Raw genomic sequence first — 16843 nt, 5'->3', positions numbered from 1 at the left:
TGGAGGCTCCACCAATATTGTCTCTGAACGTGTTTGCTACCTATCCAAGTGTAGGATCGAACCGTAGAAGTCCACACGAAGACAATCGCAAGGAACCAATGAGGGATTTGCTAGATCCTCCTTGGTCTTAAGAAATCAAGAAGAAGAAAAGAGAAATATTTGATTTTTCAATCAAACAGTGAAAGTGGCGTGGGAGAGAGTGTTTTGTGTTGTGTGTTTTCCTTTTTAATCAAAATGAACTAATAAAAATCACTCCCTTTAATTTCACACACACATTCTCTTTTATAGGCAAACTAAGTTGCCCTATTCCCACATGGAATGGGCTTGGGCTCCAACCCAAACACCTCATGTTGCCAAACACTCCCAATTAGATATTTTAATTTAATTCATCATTATCTCAATTAAAATTAATTAATATTTAATTAACATTTAACAATAATGATGATTTAATTAAATATGTGCGAACACACCTTTAAACGTAATTTCACTTATTTAATTTTCCTAACAAATTAAATAAAGGCTACGACCCCAGCAAATTTAATTGCACTGTGAAATTACCAAAATACCCTTTCACCCAAAAAGACGAAAACGCCCTTCTTTCTTCTTGGCTCTTAAATTGTCTTTTATGTGTGTGACCCATAGGCTCCTCATCAAACCGGCAGTGTATAGTATCGCGATTAACACCAATTAATCGTCTCACTAATACACAGACCAAGATTGGCCCCTAGCAAGGCATCATGGCCACCTGATAGATTCGGATTCAACAAAGTAGCTACCTGTCAACGATATGGTTACCGTACAATTCGATCCTTTCATCATACGTTATCTCGACGAGACGAAGGCATAGAAATAGTGTCAACCTTCGGTTACTTTCGATATTATGTATTCAGTTTCTGGACCAATGACCTGTATTATAAACCGGATAGAGCAACAACTCAATCCCACTGTGGCCACAGTTTTAGTGTCATTGTCATATACTGAATTGCGCCGTGAGATAACTTCTCCCGTACCCGAAAGTGATGAATCATTTGTCAATCCACCATAGTCTTGATACTCTCCTTGATGTAGCCAATCACCATCGTATTGATAGCTCTGAATAGAATTGCGTTAGGCTAGTGTCAAACTGCACCAATCGGTGCAAAAGGTGCTCCGGTGATCTCAAGTCTAAGGATCACATGCACCACCATTCGTTAGAGGATTTGTTCCATAGACACTGGGGTTACCATCCATATGGAATCCTTTGGTGGGTCAGTCCAGTGAACTTGCTGCGGTATATCCGCCTACAGCAAGCACACATGTGTTGCACCAGGTTGTCACCAAACAACCTTGACAAGTGAGATCAGTCACTGCCTTTCGATAGGGTCGTTCAACACTATGATAGCCTTACCGTATTATCTGTGACCTTACTTCAGAATAATACTAGGGCTACGGATGTTTTTAGAATGACCACCATATGTGCTCATAGGGTTCTCACTATCAAGATTTGAAACACTTGATACCGTCGTCACGGTTCTACCATTCTAAGGACATGTATCAATACATATTGCAATAATAATGATTTACGCGACATAGAATAAAATGTCTTTTATTGATTAATGAACATTATTACAAAGAGTCAATTCTACAATAATTGATTGGCTCTATGACATCTTCTCTAACACTTGACACATGTTGGCTAGAGCCATGTGAAGGCACTAAATGGCTTAGGGAGTTATCCCGACTTCTGCGGTGGTCAAAACTGACTCACAGATGGTGGGTATTTTCCTCGCAGTGATGGTTGGAACCATCATTCCAGCGATAATGGGAATCTTCTTGTCGAGCACTCTTGTGGGAGTGCCCTTGCGATGTGGCGTGAGATGGCTCATGATGTGACATACTGCCAAGTCGCAAAGCTACAAGTATTTTACCTGTTTCACGACTGGTATTCACTGGCCTTTTCGAGCCTTTTGGCCCATTGTCAGCTACCTGTTTTCCCTTATTCTTACGCGTTATAGTGCGCATGGTATGAGCTTTCTAAAGTTTCCACACTTTAGCGCGACCTACAAGCATTTTTTAAGGTGGCATCGCCTTATCAAAATTGGGTGGTACGACCTGATCCAAATGATATAACCTTCGATTAACTGTTTAGAGAGTATTGTTAAACCTTTCCAAATAATCCATCATAGCCAGATCAAGTTGAGAGGTTGAGGGGATGCCCGTCGTGGTACCTTGAGGAACTGGATGTACTTCGGGAGAAGTAACATCCTGTACTAGGGGGATCTCTTCATTATTGGTGCTAGTACGCTCGTTTTCAAAACCACGAGCCATTTGTTCGTATATAGAGCTGGTTGATCATAAATTCTAATGCGTGATTTTGAATGAAGAGCGGATATAAAATATTGCCCTCCTTCTAGTGCCAAATTGTTGATGCGTGATTTTGACACCAATGACTCGTACGTGCAAAGTGCTAAGCTATTCTTAGAAATTACACGTAATATAATTGATTTAAGGGTCAGGACAAATTAAACAATAATATTGAATGCAAAGAGCGAATTTTAAATGAGAGAAATTATTTTTAAAGTGGTTCGAATGCTTAAAGCGATTCCTACGTCCACTGTTTCTTTTATATATGAGAGTTTACAAGAGGTCGTGTATAGCAAATAGCGAGCACATGTACAATAACTGATTATTCAGGGAGAATATCAAGTCAGTCTCTTTCTTGTAGGTTGTCTTTGCTATGAAAATAAAGATTAGAGTCAGAATCAGAATCCCAAAAATGAGAGAGGGAGTCATCTATTTATAGTAGCTGAATTCAAGATAATTATTACAAATATGCAAGAGGGTAGGTGTTGTGTAAGTCTTTTCTTGCCTCTCATTGGCTGATAACTTATGAAATATCCTCAAATTATCTAAGGTTTGGACAAGTGTGCGATCTTCATTCACTTATAGACAAAACCTGAATCTGTTGGGTTGATGACAACCATATTCTTTCTGTCTTGGGACAATGTGGCCTAGACGGCTCAAAATTTTCATGAATTCTGATTGATGCTTACTGATGTAAGTTTACGTCAGCCCGAATTTTTAGGCATAACTATAACAAATAATGTTAATTAATTCTTAAATCAAGATTGATTGATAACCGGTAATGTTAAGAGAGACTTACGATAATAATGGTAGAAGAATTTTAATTTGAATCGGACGGCCGACAATTATCGGATGATTTGATTCTGAAATTCGAAGTTGAATGAGAAGAGCAGGCGAAGTGAGATTATTTAAGAGAAAAGGATGGTATGTGGGTCCCACATGTTGGATATTTTTGTAAAAGATGGGAGATTTCACTGTCACTTAATTCTTTTGATTAAATTTTGTCAATTTTAGAAAATTAATGATCCTTCATCTTTACTATAATTAAGATCCACTGTGACTCTCCTTTATAACCACATAGAAAACGAATAATATTTTTATTCCTGCTAAGAAAATTATGAAATAAATTATCTTATTATTATAATGATTTTGTTTAAAAATGAAATCTTTATGAAACATGTTTAATGAACATAAAAACAATGTGTTATACGTGTACGATTTGTTTTTTTATTAAAACTAAATCAATAGGATTAGATTGGTTTTTAACCCATTGATCACCAATAATTACAACAAGATTAATAATAAAAGGAAAGAAAATTTTGGTAATTTAATGTAAATGATACATAAAATTATGAAATTTAAAAACAATTAATAATGATTTAAGTGTATTAATGTATCCAAGTGAGTTGATTTTTTGGTCCAAGGAAATACTCAAATACAAAACAGTTCCAAGTTTTATGTTTTTTGGGTCCCCCAACTCCAAGTGCTGACTCTTCCTCACAGCAGCATCTCTTATGTTCGATCTTCACGCCCACGCGCTCCTTTCTCTTCACTTCTTGTTAGCTTTTTTTTTTACCAAATCTTTTTTATTTTTTATTATATATATTAATACAGTTACGATTATTAAATTAATATATATTTACTAGGATCCCTTGCTTCCTAATAAATTAATAAAAATGTTAGGAATGCATTAATTTGTTTTAATTAGTCAATACAATATCTAAAATACACTGATTTATATATTAATAAATTACTTTCAATTTTAAAAAAATAAATGGGCGGTGGCTTTTGTAATCTTATAGTATTAATCGTATGTTTTTCATTACTAATTTATAAGGACTTATAATTGTAAGTTCAATTAATTTTTATTTATTTGTTTATAAAATAAACTAAAGTATTAGATTGAGTTATAAAAATCAAGTTTTCATTTTAAAAAGCCGTACCCCCTTCTTACTGAAGTTGGGAAAGCTGTTGTCTTATGTATTCGATCGAAGAAAGAGGCTTTCGAAAGAGAAAAGGGAAGGCAATCTCTTCCAGACGACGCATCAAACAGTCGGCAAAGACGCCTTAAAACAACACTGGAGGAAGTAGGAGAAGAAGCTAGTTGAAGAGTAAAAAATTTAACCACAGCCAATCTCCATAAACATAGAGGAATGCCTTTAAGGAGGAGGGGGTTCTTCCAGAATTAGATAGATCCATAACCGGACGTGTGACCTAGGCCTCGGCTTGAGAGGAAAGGCCTCGCCGATTGAGAGGAAAGTCAATCTAGTCCCCCCGAGGGGGATGAGTAGGGTATTGTCCACACATACAGTTTCCCGATAACCTTGCTATTCGAAAAATGGACTTTAATCCCGTGAAGTTTCAATGGGATTATATGAGTCCTTTCACAGAATCCATAGATTCTCTCCCTAAGAGCGGAGCCTGACCAGAGAGATAGATTTTGCTTACATTTATTAGTATATATGCGGCCATCCTACCATTATATCTTAGCTTGTAATGATATCAAGATTTTATCTTGATCTAACAATAATTATTCAAAAAAAAAAAAAAAAAACCTTAATAGTCGTAAATAAAATAATTTAAATTAGGAGACTCAATTAGAATTAATCTTATTTTAAAGGATATTTGAAAATTATTACCTAAAATTCTTGCATTATATACTAATATTTTCACATAAAGATTCTGAGTTCTCCTTCTTATTCTTATTATCATTTTTACCACTAAGATTTGATAATAAAATCTTCGAGGAAACCAAAATAAAAGAACCAAAAGGAACGGATGAAATCTTAAAAGAAAGATTGAAAAAGTTCATAGTAAAACCTCGCAACATTTAAAGTTAAAAAATTATTTGAAAATCAAAAATACATTTGTTATATTCAACACACTAAGTACAGACTGGTGATTGCATCAAAAGCTCTTAATTTTATTATCATTAATTTCCAAGTTTTTATTAAATATCATATAATAAAATCAATTAATATTTCAGGATATTTTAATTGAATATGATTTTTGTTAGAAAAAAAAAAAAAAAAAGAAAAATTAAAGACTCGATCCTTAGATTTAATGTAATAACAAAAATCCCTGAAGTTTCCAAAACATAATACAAATCCTTACTATTCTTGAAATGTATAACTTATATTATTATATTTGAAATTGTCTTTCAATTGTTTATTTAAACAACTTAAATTAATGGGACAAATTTCTATTATTTCATAATTTTAGAGGAAGTTTATTATTGATTTTTGTTTAACTAAAAAATATTAATCTTATTATTTTCACAAAGGTCGGCGTTATTCATTTTTTTTTTTTTTTTTTTTTTTGATAAAAGAATTAAAACAAAAAGAACTCAAAATCCTTTCATTTGCTTTATATTTATCTGTAAATCTGAGTCTCTCTTTTGAAAACAACCACATATCATCTCAAAAGAAGGAAACTGCTACGGCGACGTTTTGACAGCAGTAAAGCGCAACTCCCACGCGCACGCACTCACTCCCTTCCCTCTAAATCGGCCACCCACTTACGACTGTCGGCTTCAGTGTCAAGAAGCGCGTCGACCAAACGTTTCTTCCAGGTTTCTCATCATGGTGTAAAGGTGACCACTGTCAGGCTCGCTCAGCGTAGTCATCTCCGTTGTCAATAGAAAAAAAAAAGACCAGACGACAACGTTTCAACCCCACTCAAACATCCAAAACGACGTGGTCTTTATTCCTTGTACTGTTAAGTGTAAACAATAACACCGCCTTCTTCTCTACGCAGAAAAAGCTAGTGTTCGTGCTTCCTTTTCGCGTTTTTCTAAGTGTGTATGTTGTTTCGACATTTTCACAAACCTCTCATTTCCGAGGACTAATCATTCACATGTTTTCTTGCCTCTTCTAGGGTTTATTATTTTCCTTAGCTTTCTCTCAAACCAAACAACAACTAAAAAATAAATTATAACAAAAAGTAAAATAAATAATAAAAATTGAATCTGTACTCACTTAACTGTCTCTTCTCCAGTTTCAACTTCGAAATCGGAGCGAGATCCTTGTTATTCTCATGCTACTTTTTGTTTGAGATGATCGAGGTTTTGTTGTAATGTTCGTTGAGGTTTCTAACAATCAAGGGCCGAAATCGACGTCGTTTCGAAAATGCATTTCACTAAGCTCGATGATTCTCCTATGTTTCGCAAGCAGGTTAGTCTTAATGTACTCTCGTTATGGAGCTTAAGCATTAATTTGGAAAAGTTGCCTTTTTTGTACCGATTTGAAATCTGCGATTTTACTTGCTTCAGTATCAGTGTATCTATAAGTGCTTTAATTGAGAGAATTTAGGGTTGATAACTGGAAATTTTAAAATCAAGCCATTGAATTAAACCGTACTGTAATAACTTTTTGAATAGTTAATATAAGCATTTATTTCTTCATAAATAAAGATTTTGAAGTATTTTCATGTCTAATTTAGTAGTTGCATTTTACTTGCCAAACTGGGTTTTGTCTGAGGATTATAATCTACTTTTCTTATATAGGATCTGATAGTGAATGATTACTTATCACGAGCTTCAATTTTCATACAATGTGTAATCTTGATAATTTTGCTTTGTTTGTAACAAGAAATAATTACGATATCTTAGATAATTATATTATATCACTTTTATGAGATTGAGACGAGAACTTCAGGCTTTTGTGCCATCTTGCGTTTAAATACATGGGTATTTATGCGATTAATTTTCCTGCTAGTTATTTTTTTCAAGTGTTTCCTTCCATCCTTTATTACTATGCATTTCCATATGTGAATGTTGTTTATACTGGAATGATCTTTTTTGTGTAGAACGGTAGTTATGTTTGTTTTAATATTGATATTGAGGAAATTGTGAAGGTTGAACTAGGTTCTGTCCTTACTCATAAAAGATGTGATTTATTTTTTTATTTGAATATGTGCTGAAGTAAAATTGGTTATGAACCATTTCTTCGTTGAAACAGATACAAGGCTGGGAAAGTGCTGAACATAAGGGAGGAGGTTTAAGATTTTACAAAGGATGTGTCGAAAATACACGTATGTTACCTTCTTGAATGCATTTCTATTTTTTCATAAGAAAAAAAAAATACGAAATTGCATCATCCAGTTGTTCACTGTGCATTACTTTTCTGTGATACAACATGAATTATTAATATCTACTTTGTAATTATTCTTTGAAGAAAATTGTTAACCATACGAAAACACTAGGTGTGGTGTCTTTAGCAAGTGAGGTTTCATGGTAGCATGCATGTCAACTGCTTGGAGCCTAAGTTTCCCCCCACTACACCTTCCTTTGATTTTTCAAAGATAAAGGAAAGAGAGTAGTGGGGCTCTCATATTGTTCTTTTAGTAGGATACTTCAAATTTTGCAATACATCCTATCGATGCTTCTACCAGTAGTTGCTTGTCTTCTCTTCTTTTTGTTATTCACTGTGCTTTCTTTATTTTGTAATTATTATTATATTATTCTTTCTGCACTTTTCTTCTGTGTGGTTGATTTCTCTGTTCCTATATTGTAGTCAATCTTTGCTGTTTATGATCCTTGAGTTTGTGACAAAATTCATTTGCATTTATTTTCTCTCTGCAGAGGGTCTTGGCGAAGGATATGATGGGACATTGCTTTTGCGAGTGCCCTAGAATCTTTTGGTGGAGGGCATAATGAACTATTAGGGTTGCGTTTGGAGGTGTGCTTTGTCCAAGTTCTTTAGCAAGCTGTTTATTAGTTATGACTTGAGATATATATTCTCCTTCTGGATATTGGATTGTCATTAATGCTTCCTTTTTTGTTGCTCAATGATTTAAATACTGTCGATTGAAATTCGCATGCTCTCGATAACCTTGAGAGTAGGATGTTTGGTGGTGTTGATGAACTTTTGTTTTGTTATATAGGTCCTGTTTGACGAAATTTACCATTGCTCTGAGAGAAATTGGGACGTACAAGGAAGTTCTTCGATCCAGGTTAAATCTTTTAATGCATTTCCTAATGTGTTGCCAATTGGGTCTTTCTTCAATCAACTAAATGGGTTTTTTGTTTGACCACTTGATTTATTTTTCTCAGGTTGAGGCACAGCTAATGGACCGATTGTTACAATTTGTCAATATTGATTTACATGAGGTCAAGGTACTGTAGATTGCTGATTTTTACTGCGTTTAAAATTTTAATATATATTTTAAAATCCTGCATGTTTAATCAGGTGTAAGATTATGTAGGAACAAGAGCACAAACAGTTTGAGTTCTTACAACTTTTAGAGTTAAACGGTCTTGTTGTGTGTGTGTGTGTGTGTGTGTGCACATGTGAATAGTGGGTTTCTGATCTCCCACCAGCTGGGTTGAATAGATTTTCTATTCCCTGAGAACATTGTTTAATATGAAGCCAACTAGAATCTCATTAGCTTTTATAAACTCTTATATTGATAATTTCATACACAAGCTTCATGTAATTGCATTTTGCTGACTTCGTGAAGGGTTTCTATTTTTAACTTCTAGCATAGGGCATTTATTTTTCAACTACTTTAATCTGTCTTGTCAGTGTGAGATATTGTTGAGTTCGTGCTTGCATGATTTTAACGTTAATTGCTGCAGATTTGTCTTTCTTTTGCCAGTTTTTTTCTTTGAAGTTAATATGACAGTGGATGGTTCATGTGTCTCTGCATTCAAATTTCTGTATTTCTGTTCTTTGATTTGTGAATCTAAAAGATCTTAGCTCAGTACAGGAAGCGAGGAAGCGTTTTGACAAGGCTAGTCTTCTGTATGACCAGGTGAATTCTCCATGACATCTTAATTGTTTTTCTTACTGATGTTGATCTCTTATGCATGCATTTAAAAAAACCTTCACATTTTTATGTATGTTTTTTATAATTTACTCAAAACAGGTTTCTGCTTGGTATTCTTCTTTCACTGTTTTGAATTTGTTGAAGTCAAGTATGAGTTTGAGTGACATTTATTCTTACATGAATAAGTTATTTATAGTCTTTCCATTATATTTGGAGTTGGAAGTAATGTATCAGAGTCTAAATAGACTATCTAGTTGTCATTGTTTGGCTTGTTTAGGAGGTTAATTTCATGCTCGGTGAGAAACTAAGCTGAGTCTTCCTCTCAAAACCTAGTGACAACTATGAGAAACCTGAATGTTGTTTTTCATTTCTATTTATTGATTTTCAAATTCTCTGCAGTTTTCCTTATAATCTTAGTGCTGATGAATGAATTAAGAATTGCATGCAATAGTGATGTAGCAATGAAGTTGTACGCTTATTTTGTTAATGATTTGACTGGGTTTTGGATGTCTTGCTCCTATGTTTGGATGAACTTGATAGTTAACATTGTTTATGTAATAAATGTTGCTTGAATTAACTTTAAGTTAATGTTTTGAATCATTGTGAACTTAGTTTCGGAGTTGTGTTCTCTTATATTTATTTAGTCTTAATTTTTATTCATGCTGCAGGCTCGTGAAAAGTTTTTGTCACTGAGAAAAGGAACAAAAACTGATGTAGCTGCTGTTTTAGAGGAGGTATTATGCAATATGAATGCTGAGACACAAGTTTTTGCTCATTCCTGTTCTATTCTTGTCATAGTATTGGGACCGCCATCTTTATAATTCTAATTTCCGTTGGAGTTTTTTAGGAGCTTTATCATGCAAGGACTACATTTGAGCAAGCTCGATTTAGCCTAGTAAGTCGATTTCTTGCTGTTAATATAATTAACATTAAATTTCAGATTCTGTTATTATTACTGTAATTGTCACTTTATGGTTTTAATAATCATGGTCACTGTCATACCCAGGTAACTGCCCTTTCTAATGTTGAAGCAAAGAAGAGGTTTGAATTTCTGGAAGCAGTCAGTGGAACAATGGATGCGCATCTTCGTTACTTCAAACAGGTATGTCATGTGATTTATCTATTCTCCTTGATGGTTATCTATTCTCTTTGAATGCTTTTGTTTTAGGATGGCTTTTCTGAATCTTTTTCAAATTTCATGTAGGGTTATGAGTTATTGCATCAGATGGAGCCATATATAAATCAGGTTTGTATTCCGTAGACGTAGTGGGTGTTTATTTTATTTTGATATTACCCAGGTTGTAAAATTTATTAGGGGATGAGGTCATAAATTTGGTCTTGCTTGGATGTGTGAGTTTATTTGCAGAGGCAAAGGGAAGAATAAACGATTGAGTTTGTTTGAATATCTGATAAAGTAGAATAGCTATCCATATAGTGGGGATAGGGCTTACTTAGTCAAGCTGAAGAGTTGGGGATCTGTACATTTCTGATATTACTATTATTTGCATGTCATGGGAATTCTTGAAATAACGGGCCTATCGTTGGCTTGCAGGTGTTGACTTATGCCCAGCAGTCAAGAGAAAGGTCCAATTATGAGCAGGCAGCTCTTAATGAAAGGATGCAAGAGTTCAAAAGGCAGATTGACCGAGAGAGTAGGTTGTCTTCCAATGTTTCTAATGGATCTCCTAATGGAGATGGTATACAAGCCATTGGTAGAAGTTCACATAAAATGATAGAGGCAGTTATGCAATCTGCTGCGAAGGGAAAGGTTTTAACGATGCTTTTTACTTTTTTACTCTACTATTGAGATGTTTCTTTGTCTTCCTAATTGTCTTTCTGCTTTTCAAAATGTACGTAATCTTGCAGGTTCAAACTATCCGACAAGGTTATCTCTCAAAGCGGTCCTCAAACTTGAGGGGAGATTGGAAAAGAAGATTTTTTGTTCTTGATAGCCGAGGAATGCTGTATTACTATCGTAAGCAGTGCACCAAATCATCTGTAAGTAATTTATTTGTAAAATTAGTTAAGACTTAAGAGATTTTGAAGTTCACCACATGCTTTTTTTCTATCTTCTGCCTTTTTAGGGTTCTGGCAGTCAACTTTCTGGTCAGAGGAATAGTTCTGAGCTTGGATCTGGATTGCTGAGTCGATGGCTTTCTTCTCATTATCATGGAGGAGTACATGATGAAAAATCTGTTGCTCATCACACAGTGAATCTTCTTACCTCAACAATCAAAGTTGATGCTGATCAATCAGATCTTAGGTTCTGTTTCAGGATCATTTCACCAACCAAGAACTACACTTTGCAGGTATAACTTGAGATGCAGCTCACTTATGTGAGTTTGAGTTCCTACACAATTCTGCCAAAACTGGTGGGATGGTGTAGGACTAACTTATTGGTTGGCAATAGGTCCTCAATAATGTTTATTTGTGCTTGTCAGTGCAGGCAGAGAGTGCACTGGATCAGATGGACTGGATTGAGAAGATTACTGGGGTTATTGCTTCATTACTTAGTTCTCAGACTCCTGAGAGGGTAATTATTAAGAAGTTTAGCTTGATTGGTGGCCATTGTTTTTCAAAATCAATCTGATGATTGTAGTTTAATATGTCAGTGTCTGCCTACTAGTCCCATGGGAAGTGGCCATCACCGGTCTGGCAGTGAGAGTAGTTCATTTGAAAGTTCTGACTTTGATCATGCTGCTGTTGAAGAATATACATCTGAGAGGAACCTTGCAATTTCACATCATGAACGACATTCAAGGGGTTCACTACATCAGCGAGCTTCTGTAAAGAGTGAGAAGCCAATTGATGTGTTGCGAAGAGTTTGTGGAAATGATAAATGTGCTGATTGTGGTGCCTCTGAACCTGATTGGGCATCTTTGAATCTTGGTGTTCTTGTTTGTATTGAATGCTCTGGTGTTCACCGAAATCTTGGTGTACACATATCAAAGGTGAAATCTATTCTATTGCCTGACCTTTTTCTATGTTTCCGATGAGATAATGCTTGTGTTTTTCTTTTCAAACACAGCCTGCTGTATTAACCATTATTGTTTTTTCTGTTGAAGAATATATAAATGTTCAATGGTTTAAATAGCCATAAAATTGCATAAATGATTGAAGGTGCTGATCAATATCAGTTTTATTATAAGTAAATTTGATTGTAGAGAGAGTACTAAGGCTGTTGTTTTGTGGAAGTGAGTTATTAATTCCTTTGATTGGCTGTACTTAAATGTGCTTGAAAGATATTAATATTGCTTCCACATCCATGAAGCGTTGCCTTAGCATTTGGCCTATGTTGCAGGTCAGATCACTTACCCTTGATGTGAAAGTGTGGGAGCCATCAGTTATAAGTTTATTTCAGTCTCTGGGCAATGCCTTTGCAAACTCAGTCTGGGAGGAATTATTGCAATCAAGAAATGCATTCCATGTTGATCTTAATCCCGCAAGGTAATGAATCCTCTTAATGGTTGAAATTAGATTATTTTCATCCACTGCAATCTTAAGTTGGTATTTTTGCTGGTGGTTACTAACATGTACCTTCTTGTTGCTGAAGCTCATACAAGTCTGATAAACCGCAATTACTTCTTTCGGGCAAACCTAGTCCCTCTGATTCTATATCAGTGAAGGAGAAGTTCATTCATGCAAAGGTGTAACAGATTTAACATCTACTTTGGTCTCTGTAGTTAAATTGTTTCCATGCATTATTTGCATATAGAGAACCTAAAAAAATGCATCATCTGCTCTTGTTTATGTTTTTCTGCTGATGCATTTTTTGAATTATTTGTCGACTGAATGGTGTAACAGATTAACATCTACTTTGGTCTTTATAATTTAATTGTTTCCACGCATATTTTTATAGATAACCTAAAAAATATTCATCATCTGTTGTTTTTTATGTTCTTTACTCACATTTTGCATTGTTGTTGACCAACACAATCTTTTTGCTTTATGGTTGACATGTATTGTCTGTGCTTCGCAATATTGCTTTTCGCTTTAGTGTCACTCTTCAGTCAAGAATATAATTAATACTTTGATTTGCACTTAGTTTTTCGTGTGACGTTGAGGATTTGCTAGACATCTCATTGGTACTTGAAAAATAGTTCCTCTGTAATACAAGCAACATTTTGTCATAATAGGTTTAATTACCTCTTTAGAAATTGAAGAATGGTTTTATACTGAAATTCCATTTCTGCTTCTGGGAAATAATCATGATGCTCTATTTGTTGCTTCTGAGAAATAATTGTTTTGTCATACTGGTCCTGCTCGTAGATGGTGTGCTCAGGCAGAAAATAATCTCTCTTTGGTGCTAAATGATGGTTCAGTGGATTTAATTGAAGCCTAAATTATTTATGGACAAAAATACGTTCATCTTTGGCTGCTCAAATTATACTTAATACCATGCATCATAGGAAAAGTATATAATAAGTTGCGTGGTTTCCTGGGTGATAAAAGGAAACTGAAGTCTGGTAACCCAATATTTTAAACATAAATTCTATAAATTTTTTTTTTTTTTTTTTTTTTTTTTAATCACTGATAAACAGGCATCAGAATTGCATTTGTAGTAGTTGAACATCCTAATTTCACAGGTCTCAGAGTTGCATTTGTAGTAGTTGAATATCCTAGGTTCTATTAGTAATTGATCTTTTAAGACATGCAACCTGCTAATTGTTGAAGTTTTGAAATTCTTCTTTTGTTTGCAGTATGCAGAAAAGCTTTTCGTTCGCAAACCAAAAGACAATCACTATTCCCATGCTATGGCACAACAGATCTGGGAGGGTGTTCGTGCTAATGATAAGAAAGCTGTATACCGTAACATAGTTAATAGTGAAGCAGATGTGAATGCTGTGTATGAGCAAGCATCAAGCAATCCTTCCTTAACACTTGCCAAAGCAATGCTACTGAACGAGCAGACAAGCCTTGAACACAGCTCCAGATGCTTAACAGGGAATTCATCGGACAGATCTTCCTCTGGCTCATCGAACTTGGCCAGTACTAATGAAGGCCAAACCATTGATGATCTAGATGGTTGCACCCTGCTCCATCTAGCTTGTGAAACTGCAGACATTGGCATGCTAGAACTCCTATTACAGTATGGTGCAAATATCAATGCTACTGATTCAAGAGGTCAAATGCCACTGCACCGCTGTATACTCCGAGGCAGACCCCAATTTGCTAAACTGCTTCTTATGAGGTAAACTTCAGAATCTTTGTTGAATAATTGTTTTATTTGTTTCAGCAGTTTTGGATTGTCATAATCTCAGTATTTTATTATCTCAATAGTAAATTTACCTGGTGATAATCACTGAGGTAAGGGTGTCTGGATGATATTTACCCATTAATTTAAGGTCATATTCTGTCGATGTTGATTCGTGGACCTCTTAGAATGATGATGAAAGTTTTTATTTTGCAGAGGTGCTGATCCACGGGCTGTAAATGGGGAAGGTAAAAATCCACTTGAACTGGCTGTAGAGTCGAACTTCAGTGACGGCGATGTGCTTGCAATATTATCGGATTGGAATGAGTAAAATTTGCTGTCTAAAAAATTAAAGGAATTGGTTTTTGTATAGTTCATATTTGATGGAAGAATTTGAGATATTTAGTTTTGGGTTAGAGGAGATGTGTGGAAGGTTGTTCTAAGAGAGAATGGAGTGAAAATGTGAGTGGTAGGTTGGCATGGCTGCCCCCTCATGGGCATGAGTGCAAATTTGATCACTCAAGTAATTTGCAATTTAAAAATTGGCCTCATTTATGAGTTGAGAGGTGCTGTATTAACTGTTTATGTGTTTTTATTTAATCAGTTTGATTCTTCCTTTTTTTTAATTGGTGGAGATGTGAGGGTGTAGGTTAGGGCATTGTGTTTGTGTATTGTTGTACATTGGCTATTTTAGTAAATTGTATTTGTGCCTGTAAACTTTTTTTTTTTTTCTTTTTTGGGCTGAGTCTGCATTACATGAAGAAAAATTAGAGTGATACGACGTATACTGAGGTCAGTAGCACATTAGTCATGTGAAGTATAACATACAATAATGTTAGATGAATAAATAAAACTTACAAAGATTTCTGTACAAACTAATGTACAAAGATTACTCATATAACATATCACTTTATAAAATTTTACGATTAATGAAGTTTTGACGTCTCAATAATCATCAGATTAGATTTAAAGGTGGGATCTTAACTTTTTATAAATAGTTTTACTGAAAATATTATTAGGTAAAAAAGAATTAATTTTGAAAATTGTTGTTCTGGCGGTTGTTACAACTTTGAATTTTGGTTCATACTCTATAGGGGTGTTTAAAAAAACTGGTATCCAAACTGAAACCGAATTGGAAAGACTGAGTACCTGATAATTTGGTTTGGTTTCGAGTTATTGTAAGAAGAAACCTGGATTTTTGGTTTGGGTACCAATGTAACAGTGCAAAAAACCAATTGCTCGAATCGAAGCGGTTTTCTGCCAAAAATTAAAATTGATATCAATTTTGTTTTTCTATTGAATTAGTTTACTAAACCTAACCTAGTTCTCGACTTCTCTAAGTTCTCTTCTTAAATGTTGACATTTGGAATATGAATGCACGCCATATTTAGCGGACTTGGTGTATTTGTTTTGGTTTGATTATGGACTAATTAGCTAGATTTATACTGTTACCTTTTATACTCTTATTTGTATTTATTTCTTTTTATTTGCTTTCCTTACATGTTACATTTACACTTGCATAAATTGTGATACATTGTACATGGAATACACATTCAGCAATACATAATTCTTCTTCCTATTGTCTTGTTCTCATTCTGTTCTCTCGGCAATCTCAGCAACTAAGTTGCTTTTCTTGCCTTTCCATATTTTCCCTTGGCATACTTCGATAGTCTTCTGCCTCTTCTTGCCACTCAAATTCCAGGTTCTTACATGGTATCATAGTAGGTTTCCTAGCCAGATCCTATACTTGTCACTCAATCTCACTAATCCAACTCTTGTCTTCTGTTATTGGTTTCCTTGCAAAATAGATTCTAGGATTAGTTCCTCTCACAAAAAACCCAAATGAATCCAAACCAAAACTAGAAAAATACATCAAACCCAATCTGGCCCAACACACCAAACATGGGCTCAGATTCAACAAATAGCCAAACCGGCCAAACATGCATACCAGTCAAATAGGCCTAGATATGGAAACCAATCAAGATGGCCCAATTGGCCCAAATACTCAAGCCAACCAAAATACCCAAACACCCAAACTGGGCCTAACCCAAGCACATTTCCATTTGAGTTTTCGAGTCAAACCGGCCCAAACCCATACCTTTTCCAATTCCAGCTTGTGCAACCCCATCACCGTTGGCCCGAGCTTGGCTATCCTCTCTACACCTCACCGTTAGATGGCCTAGAGCTCGTTCTGGTAAAGCAAGTTCTCATTGTCGCCAAGAACTATGCAACGTGGGCTTGCGACTTTCGGTGAGATCTCATCACCAAAGATAAAGACGGCTACATCGATGGCTCTGTAACACCGTCGGTTGAGCCTCATCTCCAGAAACATTGGACCAGATGCAACATGCTGGTCCGTTCATGGATCAGCAACTCCATGACCTAACAGGTTGCTGCTGGCCTACCACCAACCGAAATCGCTAAGGAACTCTGGCGATTCATCAAGGAGATGTATGGACAGTTGGATCTGGCCACACTGTTCACACTTCGGCAAAGCCTCACCAAGATCAAGTAGCAAAAGCAGACCGTCACGGTCTA

General features: G+C 35.3%; 1 protein-coding gene across 1 annotated transcript; it reads left to right on the top strand.

Moving 5' to 3' along the window:
- The first annotated feature begins 9046 nt into the window (after positions 1-9046).
- On the top strand, positions 9047-14920 carry LOC116144836 (ADP-ribosylation factor GTPase-activating protein AGD3-like). The gene is made up of 14 exons (XM_031430261.1): positions 9047-9096; positions 9780-9845; positions 9959-10006; positions 10118-10213; positions 10316-10357; positions 10664-10879; positions 10978-11109; positions 11196-11420; positions 11558-11644; positions 11724-12062; positions 12413-12558; positions 12665-12758; positions 13812-14302; positions 14522-14920. The coding sequence occupies exons 4-14, from the start codon at positions 10184-10186 to the stop codon at positions 14634-14636; spliced, it is 1917 nt and encodes a 638-aa protein (XP_031286121.1). The 5' UTR covers positions 9047-9096; positions 9780-9845; positions 9959-10006; positions 10118-10183; the 3' UTR covers positions 14637-14920.
- The last annotated feature ends 1923 nt before the right edge of the window (positions 14921-16843 follow it).

Source organism: Pistacia vera, unplaced genomic scaffold (genome assembly GCF_008641045.1).
Source record: "Pistacia vera cultivar Batoury unplaced genomic scaffold, PisVer_v2 Contig459, whole genome shotgun sequence".
Taxonomy (NCBI): Eukaryota; Viridiplantae; Streptophyta; class Magnoliopsida; order Sapindales; family Anacardiaceae; genus Pistacia; species Pistacia vera.
This window is presented reverse-complemented; position numbering and strand designations above follow the sequence as displayed.

Excerpts from the sequence above, each read along its gene's own strand:
- LOC116144836 (XM_031430261.1), top strand. The coding sequence starts at position 10,184 with ATGGATGCGCATCTTCGTTACTTCAAACAG. Across the intron at positions 12,559-12,664 it reads GTTGATCTTAATCCCGCAAG|CTCATACAAGTCTGATAAAC; the intron begins GTAATGAATCCT and ends TTGTTGCTGAAG. Across the intron at positions 12,759-13,811 it reads AGAAGTTCATTCATGCAAAG|TATGCAGAAAAGCTTTTCGT; the intron begins GTGTAACAGATT and ends TTTTGTTTGCAG.